The sequence below is a fragment of the Mandrillus leucophaeus genome, unplaced genomic scaffold (assembly GCF_000951045.1).
Source record: "Mandrillus leucophaeus isolate KB7577 unplaced genomic scaffold, Mleu.le_1.0 Scaffold75, whole genome shotgun sequence".
Lineage (NCBI taxonomy): Eukaryota > Metazoa > Chordata > Mammalia > Primates > Cercopithecidae > Mandrillus > Mandrillus leucophaeus.
The window spans coordinates 2685261-2710513 of NW_012108141.1; the positions used below are offsets into that span (position 1 = coordinate 2685261).

Genomic DNA, 25253 nt, shown 5'->3' on the forward strand with positions numbered 1-25253 from the left:
GGCATGTGCCACTACACCTGGCTAATTTTGTATTTTTAGTAGAGATGGGGTTTCACCATGTTGGTCAGGCTGGTCTCAAACTCCCGACCTCAGGTGATCTGCCCGCCTCAGCCTCCCAAAGTGCTGGGATTCCAGGCATGAGCCACCACACCCAGCCCACCTCTTTTATATAGACTGCTGTATTACCATCATTTATGTCAATAGTAATCTTTTTTTCCCAAAGGTGATCATACTGTTTTGTAACATGCTTTTTCACTTAATAAATAGGACAGCTTTCCATGTCAGGACATATGTGGTTTTTTTTTAAGTTTTATTTTATTTTTAATTGAAACATAATAATTATATATATTTAAGGGATAAAATGTGATGATGTGATACATGTATACGTGGTGTAATAATGAAATCAGGGTAATTAGCAAGGATATACAGTTTTATATCATTTCCTTTAAAAGTTATATAGGATTCACTTTCACTTTCAGCATCACTCCATCTGGATTCATGTTCTTTTGCAACCACCAGAGCAGCAGGTCTGAAGTGACCTAGATTCTTACCTCAATGCCACTTTTGTTCCTTTTGTGTCTTGGACAGTACTTAAGGAGAAGCAAGTTCAAATGGGGCTCAGTTTTCTGTTTCTGTGAAAACAATAGAGGCTAGCACTTATGTAGTAGTTATTATGAGCCAGCAACTGTTCCTAGCTCCATTGCACAGATAAGGAGACTGAGGCCTAGAGAGATGAAGTAATTCACTTGCTCAAGGTCATATGGTTAAAAAGTCAGAACTTGAACACTGGCTCTTTGACTCCAAAACCTGCATATTTATACCACACTGCCTCTTTATCTCTTTTACAAGTCTTTTACCTAAACTAATTAATATAAAGTGGCTTCCATAGCATCATGCGGTCAACCATGGTGTAAAAGTCAATGAAGATAAAGCCCTATCACTTCTCTCTGTGGCACATCTAGCACAGAAAGCAGGCAGTTGTCTGAAGGAGCAGCTTCCTTTCTGCTGCTTCTCTCTCCAGCCTCTCCCCACTGGTCACTGTTAGCCTCGAGTCTGACCCTCAACATCCCCAGAGGATGCCTCCTAGGACTCGAACCTCATTTAGTGTCTCTACGGCTGGTGGATGCCATGAGTGGAGTTGTCGACCACCTTGGGTGAAGTGGTGGTCTCCACGTCCCAACTGGGCAGCACGATGGCCACAGAAAAGCTGTATCTACCCACGAGCACAACACATGCAGACATTTCAAAAGAGCCTATTTAATTAGATGAGCATAGATAAATAACTCTGGGAGAGCATCCTTAAAAGGAGTTTGGTTTTTTGTTTTGCTTTGTATTGGTTTTTGTCTAAATAAACTAGACTGCTTTAACATACTGCCTCTTTTAATGAAATAAAGTAATTGTCTCCTTAGCTGTGTGCTAGGAAAGCCAATACAAAGACATATAAGAAAAACCCCACAGACCTAGATTCCTAACACCATTCATATTTGATCCCATTCTCAACACATCTCATTATATACCTGCAAATATTCCAAAATCTGGAAAAATCCCAAATCCAAAACACTTCTGCTTCCAAACATTTCAGATAAGGGTTGCTTAGCCTGCCTCATACTCCTCAAAATAGGCATCTTCGTAGAACTTTAGGGTGAGAAGGGGACCGAAGATTTCAGAAGTTCCATTTCTTCTCTGATACATTTTCCAACAGTCCCCCACAGTGGGCGACTAGCTTCCATCTGAACACAGTCAAGGAAAGTGAACTCACTAAGTAAGAAAGTAGACTATTTCATTTTCAGAACCTGTTGAATTACAACAGTGTTCTTCTTTATGGTAACTCCATATCTGCTGTCCCAAAACTTCCATTCTTTCATCCTTCTCAGACCAAACAGAAAACATCAAACAGTTTTTATACTTTACCACCTTCCAATCTTTAAGAATAGTCATCATTTCCGTGCCAAATTGTTTCTTTTCCAGGTTAAGGTCTTTGATTCAATCTTCACCTATTATTCCCATGTCATGATCTAGCATTTTGGACTGTTAAGGTCCCTCTTCTTTGATATGCCCTAAAACGCATGTAACAAAATATCACATGTACCCCAGAACTATGTACAGATATTATGTATTAACAAAAATAAATAGAAAGAAATCAACTGGTCAATTTATTTTTCTTCAAACAATAATACAGGAAGTTGGGCGGAGTAGATCATACCTGTAATCCCAGTACTTTGAGAGGCCAAGGCTGGCAGATCTCTTGAGCCTAAGAATTCAAGACCAGCCTAGACAACATGGTGAAACCCCATCTCTATAGAAAAATACAAAAGTTAGCTGGGTGTGGTGATGTGCACCTCTGGTCCTAGCTACTTGGAAGGCTGAAGTGGGAATATTGCTTGAGCCCTGGAGGTTGCGGCTGTGGTGAGTAGTGATCATGCACAAGTTGCACCCCAGCCTGGGTGACACAGCTAGACCCTGTCTCAAATAATAATAATAATAATACAGAAAAAAAACTATGGACCTAGATATGTTATTTTGTGTATTGTAGTATCTTTCTTATATACCAGTTTTTGTAATAGTATTTATCCATGATACCATCTGTAAGATAGGAATTGTGTAAAAATAACAATGCTGGCTATGCACAGTGACTCATACCTGTGGTCCTAGCACGTTGGGAGGCTAAGACAGGAGGCTCACTTGAGACCAGGAGTTCAAGACCACCCTGAGCAACATAATGAGACCCTGTCTCTACAAAAAATTTAAAAATTACCCTGGCGTGGTGGTGCGTACCTGTGGTCCCAGCCACTAAGGAGGCTGGGATGGGAGGATTGGTTGAGTCCAGGAAGCTGAGGCTGCAGTGAACTATGAGTGCACCACTGCACTGTAGCCTTGGTGACAGAGTGATACCCTATCTTTAAAAAAAGAAAGAAAGAAAAACAAAAAACCAATGCTTAACTTTTCATAAGTGTCTGAGTAACAACCCCTGTGGTATCAAATATTGTGGCCTGTTAAAAGTAAGAGATGAAATATTGTAGAGTATTTCTTTATGCCAGTGATTCTTTGAAATGGATGGCTAGGCTGTTAAAGACCTGGATTTTTTTTAGCAACCACCTCCTCACCCTACCCTTTACTGCCATCTTGATGGAGTCATGTTTATATGAATTTCTTCAGATTGCTTTGAAAGAGCTCACTACTTCCCTCCTCCACTGAGGATTTAGGTACCCACTCCAGATCCAGATTTGGTTTTGTATCACTAGAAAAATTGTAATAGAGTAGATCTATCTGAAAAGGCTTTCCTTGATTAGAAACTGTGACCATGTAGATGTAAGATGTGATTATAACTTTAGACTTACCTGGAGAAGTTACTGCTAGAATATACAAGGCAACATGTGGTGGTGGACATATGAAGGTGGAAAAATACATTAGATGTCCTTATATCATTTTCTAAAAAGCATATGATTGGGGGGAGGTTGTATAGGAGAGTATCACAGAAAATTATCACATACAGGAAACTATTGTCAAAATTAACAGTGCCCCTCAGTCACTGACTAAATAAAAAAAGGAGGACAAAATTCTTTAAGACAAATGAACTTTAAATAAAGGCCACTAATTATAGCAGGGAATGTGTTGGATAAGAGTAGGTATATGTAATTACATAGTAATTATGTTGAAAATGTAATCACATGCCACCGGCTAGCTAGTTAACCATTTTGCTGGGGGATGAATTCAACCTCAGCAACCATCTCCTTCTGATCTCAGAGACCCACGTTGACTTTGTTAGAATGTGTGATATGGTTTCTTCTTAGAAGGGTGACTTTTTTCTGACCAATTAAAAAGTGCTGCTTTGAGGATATTGGAACCCATACTCAAAGGGATAAAAGGAAATTGAAACTTCTATTAAAAGGAGCTAATGATGCCTGGAGCAGTGAGGATTAAAAAAGAACAAAGTCAGTTTTAAAAAGATCCCCCAAATCAAAGAGCTGCTTCTCTTACCAGAAGACAGCAAAATGATTTTTAATGAAAAGTGGGGCAATGGATTCAGCCTTTTCCCTGGATCCTGGGGCTTCAATCAAAACCAGTTGAGTAGTTTTGAGCAAAATTCTTTGAACATTTGGGATAATTATGCTACATAAATTTGACATGGTGTTATAAAACGTAAACTAGCTTTTCTCCCAAATTAGATAGTCAAGAAAAATATCAGAAGGATAACTCTAAAAAATCATACATATAAGAGTGCTTTATAATTGATTCCCCATCTGACACAAAATAATTCCTGGGTTAAAATCTAGCATTTTGATGATAGACGTATAGGAAATCACTGTCAAAATTGTCCTGTGGTGGACAATTGTTAGGTGATTGCTGTGATTGTAATTAGCACAACCTTGGTAGGTTGTACATTCCTTAATACACTTTATTATCACCATCTATATTAGTCTACTTGGGCAGCCATAACAAAATACCACAGACCATGTGGCTTGAACAATAGAAATGTATTTTTGACAGTTCTGGCGGCTGTAAAGTCCAAGAACAAGGTTCTTGCAGAATTCAATTTCTGGTGAGGGCATTCTTCCTGGCTCGCAGGTGGCTTCCTTCTGGTTATGTCCTTACATAGCTTTTCCTAGGTGCATGTGCTTGGAGAGAGTTAAAAAAATGAACTCTCCAATGTCTCTACTTATAAGGATACTAATCCTGTCTGATCGGGGCCCTACCTTTAAGACCTTATCTCCAAATACAGCCACAGTGAGAGTTAGGGCTTCAACGTGAGAATTTGGGGAATACATAAACATTTAGACCAGCAAATCAAAACTACAATGAGATATCTCACCCCAGTTAAAATGACTTATATTCAAAAGACAGGCAGTGACAAATGCTGATGAGGGTGTAGAGAAAAGGAAACCCTCATACGCTATTAGTGGGAATGTCAGTTAGTACAACCACTATGGAGAACAGTTTGGAGCTTTCTCAACAAACTAAAAAGAGATCTACCATATGATCCAGCAATCCCACTGCAGGGTATATACCCCAGATAAAGGAAATCAGTATATCAAAGAGGTATCTGCACTTCTGTGTTCGTTGCAACATTCTTTTTTTTTTTTTTTTTAAGTATTTTTATTTTATTTTTTTGACAGAGTCTTGCTCTGTCACCCAGGCTGGAGTGCAGTGGCATGATCTCAGCTCACTGCAACCTCTGCTGCCCAGGTTCAAGCGATTCTCCTGCCTCGGCCTCCCGAGTAGCTGGGGTTACAGGCGCATGCCACCACGCCCGGCTAATTTTTGTGTTTTTCATAGAGATGGGATTTCAGCATCTTGGCCAGGCCAGTCTTGGACTCCTGACCTCATGATCCACCCATCTTGGCTTCCCAAAGTGCTGGGATTATAGGCATGAGCCACTGTGCCAGCCTCAACATTCTTTACAATAACTAAGATTTGGAAGCAACTTCAGTGTCCATCAACAGATGAATGGATAAAGTAAATGTGGTACTTATACACAATGGAGTACTATTTAGCCATAAAAAAGAATAGAACCAGTCATTTGCAACAACATGAATGGAACTGGAGATCATTATGTTAAGAAATAAGCCAGGCACAGAAAGACAAACATTGCATGTTCTCACTTATTTGTGGGATTTAAAAATCAAAACAATTGAGCTCATGAACATACAGAGTAGAAGGATGTTACCATAGGCTAGGAAGGGTAGTAGCGGGCTTGGTGGGGAGGTAAGGATGGTTAATGGGTAAAAACAAAATGGAACGAATAAATAAGACCTACTATTTGAAAGCACAACAGAGTGACTATAGTCAGTAATAACTTAATCTTATATTTTAAAATCACCTAAAGAGTGTAATTGGATTGTTTGTAATTCAAAGGAAAGACGCTTGAGGGGGATGTGGTTATTTCACATTGCATGCCTGTATTAACACATCTCTTATACCCCATAAATATATATATCTACTATGTACTCACAAAAAATAAAAGTAAAAGTATTTTTTTAAAAAACCACTTAGTCCATACCACCATCCAACAATAAGCAAGAAGTCAGGAAATCCCTGGGCTTGTCAAGGAGCTAGGTTTCCTGCTACACTTGGATGTCAATGGCTAATGTCTTTGCCACTTAAAGAATAGTTGGGAGGGTGGCTGTCAAGCAGTCACGAAACCTAAAAGCCAGCTAGTGCTGCATTTTCAATTTGTTTGAATTATAAATGAATTAATTGTCGAAGACAAAGAGCATAACCAGTAGAAGCCTCCTCCTTACAAATTTGCTTGAACTCCCAAAAGATATGTTTAATGGCAATGTAACCAATGGGGAAATTCTCTGTCATAAACCATCAGTTTTGAACATGAGTCATCTATACAGCAAATTGGGGTATTGACAAAGGAAGCTTCACAGTGTCCAGCTTTACTGTCCCTGCACTTCAACCTGCTATGGTGGCTAAAATCATTATTTTAGAATTGAAAAGTTTTTCTAGAAAGCTGGTCATTTCTATTTATACTGGGACTCAAAGCTACCTAAGGAGCCCAGGATGCCTCATCCCAGCTTGGAAATTCTAGAATTAATTATGTGTTTGAGGATGAATTAAGTGTTAAATTCAATTCCAGAAAGGACACAACCATTTTTGTGCTCATATGTATTAGGCTGAGGCAAACTTACCCAGTGTTGGCAGTTGGTTTAGTGGTTTAATAATTTGAGCTAGATAAAGAAAAAGGGAGTTGTTTGAGACAAGAAAGATGGCTCTTCTCAAAAGTAAAAGACATTTGGACTGATAAGAGGGCAACTGAAAGTGGAGCTAAAGATAACCAAGAGAAACTGATCATAAATTTGCCTCAAGGTTCAGACAGGGGGTCATGCCGTTGAATTATAGACAGGGGTCATGGTGGCAGCTTTAGAACTTGTGTCCTGATTCTGATGCCTATAGGCAGCCTCCATCATCATGCACCCATCTCCAAACATTGGGAGGTTGAATATGCATATATGAAAAGAATTGCCCAGTATAAACATGTATTATAGGTTACATACAGTTCATGGGACTATGAAGTCCCTGAGAAGTAGCTCAGCCTATGTCCCATATCACAGGCTCCTGCCTTAACTGTGTTATGTCAAATGGCCAATAAAACTCTTGCAACAGCATAAAAGTTTTTTTTTTTCTTTGAGACAGTCTCGCTCTGTCACCCAGGCTGGAGTGCAGTGGCACGATCTCGGCTCACTGCAAGCTCTGCCTCCCAGGTTCACACCATTCTCCTGCTCAGCCTCCCAAGTAGCTGGGACTACAGGCACCTGCCACCACACTTGGCTAAGTTTTGTATTTTTAGTAGAGACAGGGTTTCACCATGTTAGAAGGGATGGTCTCGATCTCCTGACCTCGTGATCCACCCTCCTTGGCCTCCCAAAGTGCTGGGATTTCAGGCGTGAGCCACTGTGCCTGGCTGTACAGCATAAAAGTTTTAATTTTTACATTTCCTTATGATCCTAGGGAGGCCAGGCCTTCCTGGAGAGGGTATTCCAGGTTATGAGTTCATGCAAAGTAAGAGATGTAAGAGATACACTTGAGTCTCTCTCTCTCTCTCTCTGTATGTATGTGTGTGGTGTGTATAAGTGTGTGTGTATATATATACACATATACACACACATATATAAAATATATATATATGACTCAAAAAACATTGGCTGGTGAGCTAATGTATGTTTACCCTTATGATCCAGGCATTCTAGCTGGTTGTTGAGGGATGTAGACCTGGAGCAGATATATCATGGTGTGGTGAGAGAAGAGATGAGAGGAGAGGGCCATGCATCATATTCCATTGATTCTGAGTAGGTCTTTTGCTATATTTACAGTCTGACTTCAAAGCTAGAACTGATTTCCCTTAAGTCTCAGCCTGTGAAATGAGCTCATATTATGAAGAATTGCTCAATAAACTTAAAGAAGTATACCATACAATTATATGGTTTATATCGAGTATGATAATCATTTCTGCCACTTGTACCACTAAGCAGTCAGGGTTAGGAATCCTATATTGAGTTCTTCCATGTGCCAGACCTTGTTCTAGATCAGGATTTTTCAGCCTTGGCGCTGTTTCTGTTTGGGGTTGGATAGTTCTTTGTTGTTAGGGGCTGCCCTGGGCATTGAAGGATGCTTAGTAGCATCCCTGGCCTTTACCCACTAAATGGTAGAAGCATAGCCCCCTCCCCCAATTGTGACAACCCAGGTGTCTCCAGACATTGCTGGATGTCCTCGGGGAGCAAAACTGCCCCTGGTTGAGAACGAGCATTCTAGATCCATGACATGTGGCATGACATGTGGTGTATGCAAAAAGCATGAACTGCAGAGTCACATTCTTGTCTTCATTTCTTCATTCATTTTATTTAACTAATTAATTTTTTTGAGACAGAGTCTCGCTTTGTCACCCAGGCTGGAGTACAGTGGCACGATCTCAGCTCACTGCAACCTCTGCCTCCTGGGCTCAAAGGCTCCTCCCACCTCAGCCTTCTGAGTAGCTGGGACTACAGGGCCATGCCACCAAGCCTGGCTAATTTTTGTATTTTCAGTAGAGACAGGGTTTCTTCATATTGCCCAGGCTGGTCTCAGACTCCCAGACTCAAGCAATCTGCCCACCTCAGCCTCCCAAAGTGCTGGGCCTATGGCCCAGCTGAGCCACCACGCTCAACTCATTCATTTTATTTATTGAGCCTTTGCAACATGCCATGAACTGTACTAGGTGATGGGGATACAAAGATGAATAAGGCATGGTTTTTGCCTTAAGTAGAAGACTCTAGCAATGGAGAAGAACTCATACATAGCTAAATTACCAATCAATGTGGTAAATGTAACAAAATAGACATGGTAACAGGCTTGGGTGGAGAGTTCCTAACCCAGCTGGGCAGTAGAAGCTGGAGGCATCAAGGAAAGCTTTCCCGAGTTGCCTGGCCTGAACTGAGCCTTAGATAAGTGGGTGGAGGAGGTGAGGACACTGAAGCAAAGGTGTAATTCAGTGAAGCAGAGTTAACGTTGAAGCATAAGGTAAGACACAGGTGAAAAAGCCTGATGTGTGTTGAGTGTTGGGAAGGGAACATTAAAAGTCTGCAGAGGTAGACAGGTGACCTTGTCTGGCGTTCTGAGAGTTTGTACTTTATTCTAAGAGGTGGGGAGCCATTGAGAGGCTTCAAGTAAGGAACTGGTTTTTGTTTAAACCGGTTGTTTTGACAACCTCTACCTGCTGGACTCAAGGGATCCTCCCACCTCAGCCTCCCAAGTAGCTGGGACTACAGGTATGTGCCACCATGCCTAGCTAATTTTGGTAATTTTTTTTTGTAGAGATGGGGTTTCACCATGTTGCCCAGGCTGCCATGCAGAGAATGGACTAAAGGAGCACAAGAGTAAAAGCAGGGAGACAATTTAGAAGGCCAAGAGGTAATGAGGGCTTGAACTAGGGCAGTGGGAAATAGGGGACAGGATTTGGGAAATATTTCAGAGATAAAACAGTATGATTTAGTGACTCTTTTGATACAGGAGATGAGGAAGAGGGGGAGGGTTCAAGGATGATTACCTCTCACAGTTGGGGTGCCACCATCATTGCCTATCCTATAGGAAATATATAGTGAGGGTAATTATTGTATTATGCTATTATATTAACTTATTTATCCCCACTTTGCAAATGATAAAATTGAGGCTCAAAGGAGAAAGTTGCTTAGCCCAAAGTCACACAGCTATTGAGTAGAGAAGCCAGGATTTGAGATCTATTTGATTATCTGACTTCCAGCCTATCATACTATGTGGCTTTGGCTAAGTATGGATTCAAGTGGTGAAAATGAATCATTCAGAAAGTAGTCGACTTGGTTACTGTTGGCCTTTATGCTTGGCAGGTACTCAGTATTTGTTGAAGAAAGGAATGATTTTAATGACAATTATACTAATATATTTACATATCATTTTCATGTATTTCAAATTAGAATCCATGAGGGGAAAAATAAATAGCTTATCCAATATTACATGCAAATATCCCCCACCTGAGCTGCAGCTTTAGTCTCTTCTCAGGTTCCTGCAGCTACAAGTGAAGTCTTGAGGTCCCCTAGTCCATTGTTCTGCCTCTGTTTAATCACTCACCATGTTCTCTTTAGACACAGAGCTAAGGACACAGGTATAGCAAATACTTGTTAAATGATTCAGTCATTTATATATTTTTAGCATCACCATTACATTCTGGGCCAATAAGAGGACCTTCAGTCCTATTGTCATTTCTATCCAAAACTATTAAATGTTACCAGGACCAAGAAAGACTGTTGGGCAGGAAAAAAGGGAAAAATGCCACTGGGCTAAAAGTAGAAACTTATGGATATTGTTAAGATAAACACAAAGAAATTCCTGTGTTACTTTTCTCTAGGGTTGCTCCCTTAACCTTTCCGTCTCCAAGCCCAGACTTCAAAGCTCCAAGAAAAAACAAGATACAACAGTGTAGGATTAGCTGCCCAATTTACTTATATTTTAAGAAAGTGTCCAAAAAGGCCAGTTAAGCCTGTCTGACAGCAGTGACAGGTCTCATCGTCAGAAATTTCAAGAATGATTATAGCCTGTGACCTGTGATGGCTCCAAAGGCCATAGGAATTGCCAGGGAACGTCCCTGGTATTTATCTCTCAGGATCACCTTCCCTCTCACTGCTGGGGGAGTCAGTTCTGGACCTGGATGGAAAAGGATTCCCAGTACCCCAGTTAATATAGCTGCTTACATCTGTTATCTGTGCACGTGAGGTTTTATACTAGACCTGAAAATAGAGAGACAGTCACAATTTTGTATTCATGAAATTAGAGACTCATGTAGACCATTCTGCTGTGGCCCGTTCTTACCCTGCTGTATCAGAGATTCCTTGGTCTGGAGTCAGGGACTCAGGAATGGTGAGGGCACCAGGAGAGCCGGCAGGGAGTTCCTCATTTCTTATTCCTGCTGCTCCTGCTTCAGTTCCGACTACAAGGAAACTCATGGAAGTATTTTTAGTGCATTTGTGGTACCAGAGCCCCTCACCATTCCCAAGACAAGGCTTGACTTTCCATCCCATACTATAAGCAGCGTCTTGTACTATGGCTCCTCTTAGGAATTACTGCTGGGCAGTAGGTTATTAATAGTAATAGTTCACACCCAGTCCTATTTAAAAGAAACAGATTGTTTCTTTTAAAAAATCTTCTCTGCATTTAAATTACAGATATTTATAATGTTTCTCCACTTCTTACCTAAACACTGGATATTCCTTCAGGTTAAATGCCCTTGAGCTATATTTTTCTTTGCCTGCTGGATTTTATTCACTCTTCATATCTCAGTGTCATAGGCCCTCTCTAACCCTCACTGAGTTGCATAGCACCTGGAAAAAGCCCTTCTCACTCGATTGTAATATAATTGTCTGTTAAAAACCTTAACATTTCTTTGGGAGCAGAGGTGGTTTGCATTTATTGTAGTATCTCCAATAAGGCACATGCAGTGGGATGTCAAAGAAGGCTTGAACTGAATGGGAGCATATCGTAATACGCAGGGGTTTTGCAGGCCAGTAGACATGGACCTGTACCAATGTCTGTCTCTTACCAGCTGCATAATGGAAACATTACTTACTCTTGCTGAACCCACATGATAAATGGAAATAATCATCTTACCTTCAAGAGTTGTGAAAAGTCAAACACAGTTCCTGGCACAAAGTAGATGCTTAATAAATATACATATTCGCTGGGCGCAGTGGCCCACGCCTGTAATCCCAGCACTTTAGGAGGCTGAGGCGGGTAGATCACCTGAGGTCAGGAGTTCGAGACCAGTGTGGCCAACATAGTGAAACCCCACCTCTATTAAAAATACAAAAAATTAGCTGGGCGTGGTGGTGGGCGCCTGTAATCCCACCTACTCGGAATGCTGAGGCAGGAGAATCGCTTGAACCCGGGAGGCAGAGGTTGCAGCGAGCTGAGATCGCACCATTGCACTCCAGCCTGGGCAACAAGAGCAAAACTCCGTCTCTGTCTATGTATATTTGCATATTTATTTGATCATTATACTAAGTTGAGGATTAAAAATTCTTTCCAAAACATTTATGCAAGGCTGTTGATGGATGGTGAGAAGTCTTAATCTAAGTATCAACATATTTTCTGAAATAATTTTGAACACTGTGAGTGGCAGACTGAAAGAAACACAGTATTTGAAGTCAAAAGACTTGGTTTGTTTCAAAATTTTGTGACCTTTCCTCCTGGTGAGTGACATATACACTCATTTATAGCCATTCATGATGTTCAAAGCTATTTGCCTTAACTTGTCCCTGAATATACCTGCTCATTACTAGCGCTAACATTTTTAAATGGAATATCAGTTACTCATTTATAATTGCTTTCTTTCGGTTCCAAGTGTGCTGTGCTCTCCTAAAGTTCCCAAACAGCGAGGGTGCTGCTGTTTGGGGGCAGGGGGTCCCCTTGGAGTTTAGGTTCTGCTTCTGTGGTGCAACAGTGACATCCATTGGCCCGTTATGCTAATTATAGAAGAAACCTGCTTCTCTGCTCTGTGCCTGTTGAATTTTCTGATATAAAGATACAAAGAGAACAAACTGTCTCTGGGCCCAAATAAGACAAGCTAGCGGTCAACACCTGGTCCCCTGCAGATTGGGCTGGTTTCAGGACCCTTCCCAAGTATACATGTTCTAAGATCAACACCAGCTGGGTGTTCCCTTCTGGTCATGTGGAGACAGTCCTGGAACTGGTCCTCTCCATGGAGTTCAGTACATTCATTGGGCTGTTGGGAAACCATTGGTTTGGGCTCTAGCCTAAGCCAGGGCAAATCACTTTGCCTCTGGACTTTTCCACATTGATAAAGTGAAGTTGATAGCAATACCTGCTTTGTAGTTACCAAAGTGCTCTTCCATGCATTTTATAATAACTTCCCACAATCCCACAACAATTGTGAAAATTAGGAAAGCACAGATCAGATCTGCTTAGCATCCACCGACTATGAGGATGTGAAGCTGAACACCAAATTACAGGGTTTCAAACCTCAAGCCTTGATGACTTATGCTTGCTGCCTTAGTTGGAATTAACGAAATCATTACAGAAATTCCTGCTTCATTTCTGGAAGAGCCCTCAGGGGAGGTTCTAAAAATGGAAAATCAAAGGAAAGGCTATGTGGCTGGATGTGAGAGATTGAGCAATGAGTCAGTATCTTTAAGTAGAAAAAGATTTACATTGCTGGTTTCCATCTCCATAAAGAACATAACAGGAAATAGCAAGACTAAAAATATTTATTTTTGCCTAGTATGTGTCAGATACTCTGTTAAGCATTAAGAATGGAGGATAAACTAGACAAACTGTTTCATACCATCTAGAACCTCATTGTCAAGTGAGGGATACAGAGGAGGAACAGTGAACTATATATAATAGCGTGGTAAGTGTTACATCAAGCATTCCTGCAGCATGCTACCCTTCCAAACCACCTCCCATGTGTGTGTGTGTGTGTGTGTTTGTGTGTGTGTGCATGTGCCCACATGTGTGCTTGGTAGGATCCAACTAGTGACTAATGTAGGTACCCCTGGATGGATAAACAGAATAATAGTGTCAGTTCAACTGGAAGCCAAAACCTCAAACATTTTTCAATATCAAAACCAAGCAGATTGCAAAACTGACACATCAGATACATACCACATACAAAAACAAAACCCAAGGATTCAATTGTACTTTGTATCATTTCGTAGTAAATCTTTTTTTGGAAACAATTAGGGAATTCGTAACTACTTTGTGGTGGATGTAGCAAAACCCAGCACTGACTCACTGGTAAAGTCTTTTCAAAGCACTGTTATGATTAAACAAACAAAAAAAAATGGCTCATCTAAAAATAGATCTCATTTAGATCCCATTCTTCCTTCTCGGTTGGTCCCCTAGCAGGAAAAGCTTGGTTCTGGTGTCCCCTCTGATTAAATGGTCTCATTGGAACCCTCATTGTAAATACTCAAAGCCCATCCTTCAGCCACCTCACCTCTCCCTCAAAACACTTCCCGATGTGAACTGACTGTTCCTCATTGGAGAGCTTCAAGTGGATGGACCACTCCCCACTTACAGGTGGAACTTTCTGAGGACAGAAGCCAACAGCAAACCCCAGGCACCTTGCCAAGAGGCCAGGCCCCATAACTGAGTTCTTTACTCCCCCACCATCTAGCCATCTGGGCTCCTTTGGAAAAAGTGGAGCCCACAGTTTAAAACATCACTGCTCATATTGGTCATTTGGATTTAGAGCCATACGTTAGACATACTGAGATTTTAGCCTACAATTGTTGGCTCTCTTTGAAATCCTTACGTATGTGTAATAAGCACCAAAGTGTATGTCAGGAATCCAGTGAAGTTACTGTGGGCTTTGAGAAGCCTTTCTTTCCTCCTCTCCTCTCCTCGCCTTGCCTCACCTCACCTCTCCTTTCCATCCTTCCTTTCCATCCTTCCTTTCTTTCCTTTCTTTTCTTAGATGGAGTCTCGCTCTGTTGCCCAGGCTGAGGTGCTGTGGCATGATCTTGGCTCACTGCAACCTCCACCTCCCAGGTTCAAGTGATTCTCTTGCCTCAGTCTCCAAAGTAGCTGGGACTACAGTTGTGCGCCACCACACCAGCTAATTTTTGTATTTTTAGTAGAGATGGGGTTTCGCCATGTTGGCCAGGCTGGTCTCGAACTCCTGACCTCAGGTGATCCACCCTCCTTGGCTTCCCAAAGTGCTGGAATTACAGGCGTGAGCCACCATGCCCAGCCTGAGAAGGCTTTTTTTACAAAACAAGAAAAGATGGGTTCATTTTGACTGAAGCAAACCATCTAAAACATGCATATGCTAAAGAAACCAAGAATGAAGCTGTGCAGGGGTATTCCCAGAGGCTGTGCTCAGATGCTGGGTATCACTCGGAGGCCACCAGACTCGAGAGTGCGAAGCTCACTGCTCCTCCCCACCTCACACACACCTCTCTCACACACGTCAGGGCACTGCCATCCGCCTCCGTGCACCCCAGCCCCCTCCAGAGCGCTTCTTGCTTGGGAAGCTCCAGTGCCATCAGCATCTTCACCATTCATCTTTTAGCAATTTGTACTTGGGCATAGAATAAACCCACAAGGAGCCCTTTGCAGGACTCTCTGATTAAGTGCATAGACTGATTTGAGGTCCTCTGTGGAGGTCTCACTGCCCAAAAATCTTTCACCCGGCTGCTTAGGGTCCCATATCCCTCTATGAAGGGCTCATCCATTTGAGTTAACTCTTACCCTGTCTGTTTTTAAATAGCTACCCCTAGGAGAGAGTCATCAACACCTCAGTGATAACTAGTCTATCACATATTGGTTAAATTAGTTTTTAAATTTGTTTTAATTAACTTTTTTTGAGATGGAGTCTTGCTCTGTTGTCTAGGCTGGAGTGCAGTGGAATGATCTTGGCTCACTGCAACCTCCGCCTCCCAGATTTAAGCAATTCTCCTGCCTCAACCTCCCGAATAGCTGGGATTACAGGTGCCTGCCACCACATCCAGCTAATTTTTGTATTTTTAGTAGAGACGGGGTTTCACCATGTTGGTCAGGCTAGTCTCAAACTCCTGACCTCAGGTAATCCACCTGCCTCGGCCTCCCAAAGTGCTGGGATTACAGGTGTAAGCCACCATGCCTGGCCTGATGAGTTATTTTTTTTCATTTGTGGGTGGTTTTGTTTTTTGAGACAGAGTCTCACTCTGTCACCCAGGCTGAAGTGCAGGAGCACGATCATAGCTCACTGTGGCCCTGAACTCTTGGTCGCAAGTGATCTTCCTACCCCAGCTTCCTGAGTAACTGGGACTACTGGTATGTACCACCATGCCTGCTTAATTTTTTATTTTTTGTAAAGACAGGGTCTCACTGTTACCCAAACTTGTCTTGAACTCCTGGCCTCAAGTAATCCTCCTGCCTCAGCCTCCCAAAGTGCTGGGATTACAGGTGTGAGCCACTGTACCTGGCTTAATTTGTTTTTAAAGATATTTTTATTGAGAGATAATTTATATAAAATGTGTGAATCTTAAGTATTCCAGTTCCATGAATCCTGACAAATGTATTCACTTGTGTAATCCACATCCCTATCAAACTATAATCCATTTTCATCACCAGATAAAGTTTCTTTGTGCCCCTTTCCAGTCCACTGTGCACTCCCAGGCACCTACTGTTCTGGTTTATTTCACCATAGATTAGTTTTTTCTATCCTAGGAATTTGTTAAATGAAATAACACAATATATACTTTTTTTTTTTTTTTTGAGACGGAGTCTCGCTCTGTCGCCCAGGCTGGAGTGCAGTGTCTGGATCTCCGCTCACTGCAAGCTCTGCCTCCCGGGTTCCCGCCATTCTCCTGCCTCAGCCTCCCGAGTAGCTGGGACTACAGGCACCCGCCACCTCGCCCGGCTAGTTTTTTGTATTTTTTAGTAGAGACGGGGTTTCACCGTGTTAGCCAGGATGGTCTCGATCTCCTGACCTCGTGATCCGCCCGTCTCGACCTCCCAAAGTGCTGGGATTACAGGCTTGAGCCACTGCGCCCGGCTATATACTCTTTTTTGTTGATATTTTTCACTCAATGTAAGGTTTCTGAACTTTATCTATGTTGTTGCTTGTATTAATAGTTCATTGTTTATCCATTCTCCTACTGATGGACATTTGGACTATGTCTAATTTGGGGCTATTATGAATAAAACTGCTATAGATATTAGTGTACAAGTATTTTTGTAGACATATGTTTTCATTTTTCTTGGGTAAATACCTAAGAGTGAAATGCTGCATCATAGGGTGGATGTGTGTTTGATTTTCCATACCATTTTCCAAAGTGTGGTACCATTTTGTTCCATAACCTTCCCAACATGTGGTATGGCAGTTGTGTTAGTTTTCTATTGCTGCATAACAAATTATCACAAATGAAGTGTCTTGAAGCAGCCTCGATTTATTAGGTCACAGTACTCTAGGTCATAGCACCTAGAGTGCATGGCACCATTGGGTTCTCTACCTAAGGCCTCACAAAGCTGAAATCAAGGTGTAGACTGAGCTGGTCTCTTATCTGGAGGCTCTAGGGAAGAGTCTGCTTCAAAGCTCCTTCTTCTTCTTGGTTGAATTCAGTTTCTTGTAGTTGTAGGATGAAGTCTCTGTTTTCTTATTGGCTCTCACCCAGAGCTGCTCTCTCTGCTCCCAGAGGCAGCCTGCATTTCTTCTCATATGGAACCCCACACACCCATCTTCAAGTCTGCAAGATGCATTGAATCGCCTCATGCTTTGAATCTCTCTGCCTTCCTCTTCTACTGCCATGCAGAGAATAAAAACTCTGCCTTTTAAAAGGCTCACCTGCCTGGGCCAAACATACCTGGATAATCTCCTGTATCTTAAGATTCATTGACTTGGGACTTTAATTGCATCTGCACTTTCCCTTCACAATCAATGTTTGAATAACTAGGGGATAGGAATCTTAGGCCATCTTCAGAATTCTGCCTACCATAGCAGTCCATGATGAAGCCGTAAAATCAGGATCACTTTTCATTATCTAGTTGCTTAAGAATTCATGTATATTTTCCTTCTAAAGAAGCGTACCTACTGTAGTTTCAGTAATTGCACTCCTGTGGTTCGAGCTACTTGAGAGGCTGAGGCAGAAGGACTGCTTGAGCCTAGGAGTTCGAGGCTGCAGTGGGCTATGATTGTGATACTGCGCTCCAGCCTGGGTAACAAAACAAGACCCTATCTGAGGCAGAGGGAGAGGGAGAGGGAGAGGGAGAGGGAGAGGGAGAGAGAGGGAGAGAGGGAGGGGGAGAGAGAGAGAGATTCACAGAGTTGGTTACAGAGAGCCATGTCTCTAGATTCCTAGCCTAGAACACTGTCTACTACACTCTCATCACTTCTTGCTTCTAGAGAGTGTCTAATCCTATAAGGGGACTTTGAGGTTTGGTAATTTAAATCACCATGAAAGTCTCTGGAAATCTAGAAAACATTTATTGAAAATCATGCATAGAGAGTTCCAAATCAAAATTTTTAAACTGGCTAAATCTATTCCAAGAAAAGTTGTATTTTGGCCGGGCACGGTGGCTCAAGCCTGTAATCCCAGCACTTTGGGAGGCCGAGACGGGCGGATCACGAGGTCAGGAGATCGAGACTATCCTGGCTAATACGGTGAAACTCCGTCTCTACTAAAAAATACAAAAAAACTAGCCGGGCGAGGTGGCGGGCGCCTGTAGTCCCAGCTACTCGGGAGGCTGAGGCAGGAGAATGGCGTAAACCCGGGAGGCGGAGCTTGCAGTGAGCTGAGATCCGGCCACTGCACTCCAGCCTGGGTGACAGAGCAAGACTCCATCTCAAAAAAAAAAAAAAAAAAAAAAAAAAAAAAAAAAAAAAAGAAAGAAAAGTTGTGTTTTGTCAGCTTGAAACCAACTGGGTAGAAAGGAGCCATTGGGTCTGGCATGTTCATGCCTAGATGTTAAGATCTTAGGATTTCTTGGTTGTGTGTTTGTGTTTGAAATCTCATTCAACCTGGGGACCCTGCATTTCTCCCTAATAGAGAATAAGTAATCATAGGCCTGACATTCAAGATACTCTCATAAGCCTTTTATTTTTCAAGATGGATTCCAGAGAAGTTGGTTGTGAAGCTACACAACTTGCTAAGTCAAGACTAAAATCCAGGTTTCCTTGTTGCTATACACCAGAGGTAATAACCAGCAGCAAACAAGCTCAATCTCTGGTGAAGCTGTGCTTTGTTTGGCCCATAGATTGTTGTTGTTCTTGTTGATTTGGAGATGGGGTCTCACTATGTTGCTCAGGCTGAACTCCTGGGCTAAAGTGATCCTCCTCCCTCAGCCTCCTGAGTAGCTGGAATTATAGGTGCACACTGCTGCACACAGCTTTGGTTTTTAATTGGATTAATTTTTTCCCCAATATTTTAAAATTGGAAAACTTTACATAAACATCCAGATGTCCAGCATTTTTCTGAAAAGTTGGGAACTCAGGTAGCAGTGGACCCACTTTCTGCAGTGTAACAGTTGGGTTAGAGTGGTCCTTTTAAACAGGACACAAGGCCTTCAGTGGCCACGGTCCAGCTGGTTCACTTTCCCCATTTACCTTCTTGGTCTCTGTAGGAACTTGAGTCATGACACCTGCCTCACCCCAAGCTGCAGTTCTGAGACACCTGGTCTGACTGTTCGAATAACTTCTTATCTGGCCTATACATACCAAGTGTGTTTGGCTCTCATTTCCTGGCAGTTGAAAATAATAAACCAGATTTTCAAAGCGGGTGAACTACTTGCTGGCTCTAAGTCTGGCTTAATTGAAAGAATACTTGCTGTATAGGCCCATAGTCAGTTACCACATGGGATCCTCCTGGCTGTCAGCATTCATGTAATTTCAAAAAGTATCCCTTTCCTTATGTGCCAGCTTACTCCTCAGAAAGTTCTGACTTTCAGTGAATAAAACATCTGGTATTTGTGAAGTCAAAGAGTTTGCCTAGAAAAGCCACTTTCTTATCTAAAGGGCTTACTGAACCTGACTTCTTTGGAGAACATCTGTGTAGCCATATGAAATGAATGCAGGCAGTTGTTAATTGATAATAATTATTGAGTTTATGCAGCCAGAATCTTTCATTGATTAATAGTTGTGATTCTCAATCTTAGCTGCACAGGACAATGATCTTGAAAGCTTTTAAAAATAATGATGCCTGTGCTACAATTAAAATAGTCATGATGATGATGATGCCTGCCATTCATCCCCAGAAATTCTGATTCAGTTGATTTGAGGTTGGTCCTGGGCCTCTGGGTCTTTATGCTTTTGTTCCTGTTGTATTGTTTTATTGTGGCAAACACACACACACACACATACACACATACATTAAATTTGTCATCTTAACCAGCTTTAAGTATATAGTTCAATAATGTTAAGTATATAAAAGTTATTGTGCAATCGAGCTTGATAACTTTTTTATCCTGCAAAACTGAAACTCTATACACACTAAAAACTTCCCATTTCCCTCTTCCACACCCTCCGGCTGCACTTTGGTTTTAAAGGCTTCCAGGTGATCCAGCACGGTGGCTTTTGCCTGTAATCCTAGCACTTTGGGAGGCCGAGGTGGGCAGATCACTTGACCCCAGGAGTTTATGACCAGCCTGGGCAACACAGTGAGACCACATCTCAAAAATATATATATTAAAAAAAAAAGGCTTCCAAGTGATTCAGATGTGCCTCCAACCTTGACTTGGAGGGAAGGATTCCCACCTCAAAGGGGTTCTAAGGATTTTACAGTTCTTACCAGGGTTTCCACAGCTGGCAATACCATCCACAAATAGGTGGGATGGGTTTTTTGTGTACACAATAGTACCAGGACTTCTGATGAACTTGAGTACAGTTAGCCTCTGCCTCAGGCCTCCAACTGTGGAACTACCTCAACTTGGCTGCAGTTTTGCCTATGAAGTACTCACTCATGCCATGTGGCCTGGCTGGGATCCATGGTTTTTTTTTTTTTTTTTATCTCCTATCTCTCTGCCATTGATAGCTTGTGTTTGATTTCTTGACCCACCCTCAATACCAGTTGAGGGTGGGGCACCTGGGAAGGTGTACCAGGAAGCTGTGGCATTCCAAGAGTTCTTTGTACTTGGACTTGGACTGTCAAAAGAACCAGTCATCTGGAAGAGAGCCCAGATCCATACAGATTTCCTGCACCAGCAGTGGTGAAATTCAAGGCTTTGCCTGGAGTGCTGGACTGTTCTATGGATTTGGCTGCTTTTTGCCACATCTACAATAATTAAAATGGTGTTTTGTGATGTTTGGGGCTTACTTATTTTATTAACTTGATTCCTGGCACTTTCATCTGTCTCTCATGATCCCAATAGAATAGAAACATTGTCCTGTTCTGGTAGTTTCCATGAGCTGCCTGCTTTGTTCATCTGTGGAAAACAGTTGTTTTGAGAAACAGATTCAAGTTGATGGAGTTAGGACCTGGCTTGCATCCTTTTTTGTACCATAAAATTCAAAACCTCTCTCTCTTCTTTGCTGGTGTGTATCTAATCTTTCTCTCTGCCATCAGGCGTGACATCCTGACCCCACGCCATACCTTCATTCCCTGATAAGCACTGCCCAGCAAGTTCCACTGCATCTATGCTGACCTACCTGACCTGGCATACTACAGAAATCTTTAAGTGCATTAGGACGTTCCAGCTGAACACTTTTATCACAAAACCAAACAAGACTGGGTCACCTTTAGGACCCCTGTGGATTACTGGGAAAAAAAGAAAATTTTATGAGGAAAATTTGGGGCTGAAGTGTTTGTTGACTTATAGTGGTACCTCTAAAGTCCTTAAAAAAAAGAGTAATTTTCTGCATTGTCGGTCTAGTGTTTAAGAAAAGTCCAGTGATACCCCAGTATCAAAGCTGCAGAAAGTTCTGGCCTCACTCATTGCAGCTGAAGCTTTGCAGGTTTAATCTTGGACTTGTTCATGTGATTACGTCTATTCAGATGCATTAACAGATTACAGCTTGCCTGGTGTAATCACGGCTCGCTGCAGCCTCAACCTCCAGGGCTCAAATGATCCTCCCAACTCAGCCCCCTGAGTAGGTGGGACTACAGGCATACACCACTGTGCCCAACTAATTTTTAAATTATTTTTTGCAGAAACAAAGTCTCACTCTGTTGCCTTAGCTGGTCTTGAACTTGTAGGCTCAAATGATCCTCCCTCCTTAGCCTCCCAAAGTGCTGGAATTACAGGCATAAGCAATCATGCCTGGCCTGTTATGTGTTCTTTACAACACTTTTTTTAAGAAGAGGAAATGCTAAGCAAATAGATGTTATTGAAATTGTAGTGCAAACCAAAATGAGAATGTGGGATGATGTTATATGAAGTATGATAAAGATCTTTCAATTCTTGTATCTTAATTTCTTAAAAGGAAATACAAAGCAGGCAGGGACTCAGAGGTATCTGCATACCCATGTTCATCGCAGCATCATTCACGATAGACAAAGGGTGGAAGCAACCCAAGTGTCCATGGAGGGACAAATCAATAAACTGTGGTATAAACATTCAATGGCCTATTATTCTGCCTTCAAAAGGAATGAAATCCTTTTATAGAATATGGCATAGGTGAACTTTGGGGATGTTATGCTAAGTGAAATAAGCCGGTCACAAAAGGAAAAATGCAGTGTAATTCCACTTATACAAGTTACCTAGAATAGTCAAATTCATAGAAACAGAAAGTAGACTGGTGGTTGCCAGGGGCTGGGGAGTGGGAGAATTGGACAATAATTGTTCAGCAAATACAAAGTTTCAGTTTTACAAGAGGAAGAGAGTTCTGTGGATAAATGCTGGTGATGGTTGTACAACAACATGAATGTACTTAATGCCCCTGGACTGTACACTTACATGTGGTTAAGATGGTTCACTTTATGTTATGTAGGCTGGTTTTTTTCTTTTGTTTTGTTTTGTTTAGACAGTTTCCGACTCTGTCACCTATGCTGGATGCAGTGATGTAATTACCGCTTACTGCAGCCTCAACCTCCAGGGCTCAGGCGATCCTCCCACCTCAGCCCCCTGAGTAGCTGGGACTACAGGGATGTGCCATCATGCCCAGCTAATTTTTAAATTATTTTTTGTAGAAACAAAGTCTCACACTGTTGCTGGTCTTCAACTCATGGGCTCAAGTGATCCTTCCTCCTCAGCCTCCCAAAGTACTGGGATTACAGGCATGAGCCATCATGCCCAGCCTGTTACGTATTCTTTACAACAATTTGTTTAAAGGGGAAATGTTAAGCAAATAGAAGATGTTATTAAAATTGTTGGCTGGGTGCGGTGGCTCACGCCTGTAATTCCAGCACTTTGCTAAGGCGGGTGGATCACGAGGGCAGGAGATCGAGACCATCCTGGCCAACATGCTGAAACCCCGCCTCTACTAAAAATACAAAAAAATTAGCTGGGTGTGGTGGCGCCCGCCTGTAGTCCTAGCTACTCGGAAGGCTGAGGCAGGCGAATCGCTTGAACCGGGGAGGCAGAGGTTGCAGGGAGGCGGAGGTTGCAGTGAGCCAGGATCACACCACTGCCCTTCAGCCTGAGTGACAGAGGGAGGCTCCGTCTCAAAAAAAAAAAAAAAAAAAAGTTGTGCAGGTGCACGCAGGGTGGGGGGAGGGAGCATATAATGGCACCCTCTCTCTTGTCCACCGCTGCAGCCTCCTTCTGCAGCTCCTGGTGCTGCTTGTGTGCTCGTTCGGTGAGAACCTGGTACCTCTTTTGTGAAGTGGCAGCTGAGGAGACTCCGGCGCTTGCCATGGCGAAAAGCCCAAGGAAGGAGTCAAGACTGAGAACAACGATCATATTAATTTGAAGGTGGTGGGGCAGGATGGTTCTGTGGTGCAGTTTAAGATTAAAAGGCATAGGTTGGGCGCAGTAGCTCACACTTGTAATCTTAGCACTTTGGGAGGCTGAGGCAGGCAGATCACCTGAGGTGAGGAGTTCGAGACCAGACTGGCCAAAATGGTGAAATCCCATCTCTACTAAAAATACAAAAAATAAAAAAATAAAAAAAAAATTAGCCAGACGTAGTAGCACACGTCTGTAGTCCTAGCTACTCAGGAGGCTGAGGTAGGAGAATTGCTTGAACCCAGGAGGCAGAGGTTGCAGTGGGCCAAGATTGCGCTATTGCACTCCAGCTGGGGCGACAAGAGCGAAACTCTGTCTCAAAAAAACAAAACAAAACAAAACAAAAAACAAAAACAAACAAACGAACAAAAAACAAAGAGGCATACATCACTTAGTAAACTAATGAAAGCGTATTGTGAACGACAGGGATTGCCAGTGAGGCCAATCAGATTCCGATTTGACAGGCAACAAATCAATGAAACAGACACACCTGCAAAGTTTGAACTAGAGGATGAAGATACAATTGATGCGTTCCAACAGCAGACGGGAGGTGTCTACTGAGAAGGGAACCTGCTTCATTACTCCAGAACTCTTCTTTTCAGACCAACATGACATTCTCAATTAGAAAACTGCAATTTGGTTCCACCAAATCCTGACTACTACAGTATAGTTTTCTCTATTATTTAATTTCCCCCTTCCCCGTTCCTTTATTGCACATAAAGTAACTGGTATATGTGCACAAGCACATTGCGTTTTTTTAACTAAACAGCCAATGGTATGTTTTGATTGACATCACATGGAGATGGGATAGGGAAAAATACTGACTCTGTGAAAATGCCCCCTTTCTCCTTTAGTGGCATGCTCATTCAGCTCTTATCTTTCTATTCTGGTAAGTTATTTTGCTTTTACTGTTTTAACAACAACAACAAAAAAAAAAAACATAAAAATCCTTGCATACCTTGTTCAATTGGAGAATTTTAATGTTTTTCATTTATCCTTCTTAAACCAAGGACAGTTTTATAACTTTTTTGTACGTAGCTCTTACATGTAGGGGAATCTGTCTTTAAGTAGGGATAAATTACTCTAAAACAAACAAACAAAAAAGGAATCTTATGGCTGGGCTCAGTGGCTCACACCTGAAATCCTAGCACTTTGGGAGGTCGAGGCAGGCAGATCACTTGAGGTCAGTAGTTCGAAACCAGCCTGGCCAACATGGTAAAACCCTGTCTCTACTAAAAATACAAAAAATTAGCTGGGTGTGCCTGTAATCACAGCTACTTGGGAGGCTGAGGCAGGAGAATCGCTTGAACCCGGGAAGCGGAGGTTGCAGTGAGCTGAGATCGGGCCACTACACTGCGACAGAGCAAGCCTCTGTCTCAAAAAAAAACAAAAACAAAAACAAACAAACAAACAAAAAAAGAGAATCCTAGATACTTTGCCCTTCAAATATCTTGTTTAAATAAACTTTTTGCTTAAAATGAAAAAAATAATTGTTGTGCAAACCAAAACGAGTATGTGGGATGTTACATGAATTTCTCTGGTCAGATTTATATAGAGGTGAGCCTAAGTCACAGAGAATTGTTTTTATTATGCCTGAGGAATGCATCTTAAACACGGGACATGCTGCTCAAAACTGGGCCTAACTTTGTTAGATGTTTTAAGGAAACTAAGGTTCCACATCCATGTGCCTACCCGCCAACTGGGCACACCCACACCATATCTCATAGGCACTTACTTCAGACTGAGGTCATCTTTCTCATCAAAGCTGCTCTCTTTCTAGTCTTCCCCATTTCTGTGAATTAGGTATCATCACTCATTAGTTGCCAAGCTTGAAATCTGGGCATCTTCCTTGCCCCCTTTGTTTTTCTCACAGCCTCACACATCTAATAAAAATTAACAAGGCCTCTGTCTGTCCACTCCAAGAC

At 42.1% G+C, this 25253-nt stretch overlaps 2 protein-coding genes across 2 annotated transcripts in view; both read left to right on the forward strand.

Annotated features, from left to right (window-relative positions):
• SHROOM3 (shroom family member 3) overlaps window positions 1-25253 on the forward strand; it is a 349912-nt gene that overhangs the window by 211558 nt on the left and 113101 nt on the right. The window lies entirely within an intron of this gene.
• On the forward strand, window positions 18558-23889 carry LOC105529150 (small ubiquitin-related modifier 2-like). The gene is made up of 3 exons (XM_011966237.1): window positions 18558-18644; window positions 23248-23339; window positions 23709-23889. The coding sequence occupies exons 1-3, from the start codon at window positions 18558-18560 to the stop codon at window positions 23887-23889; spliced, it is 360 nt and encodes a 119-aa protein (XP_011821627.1).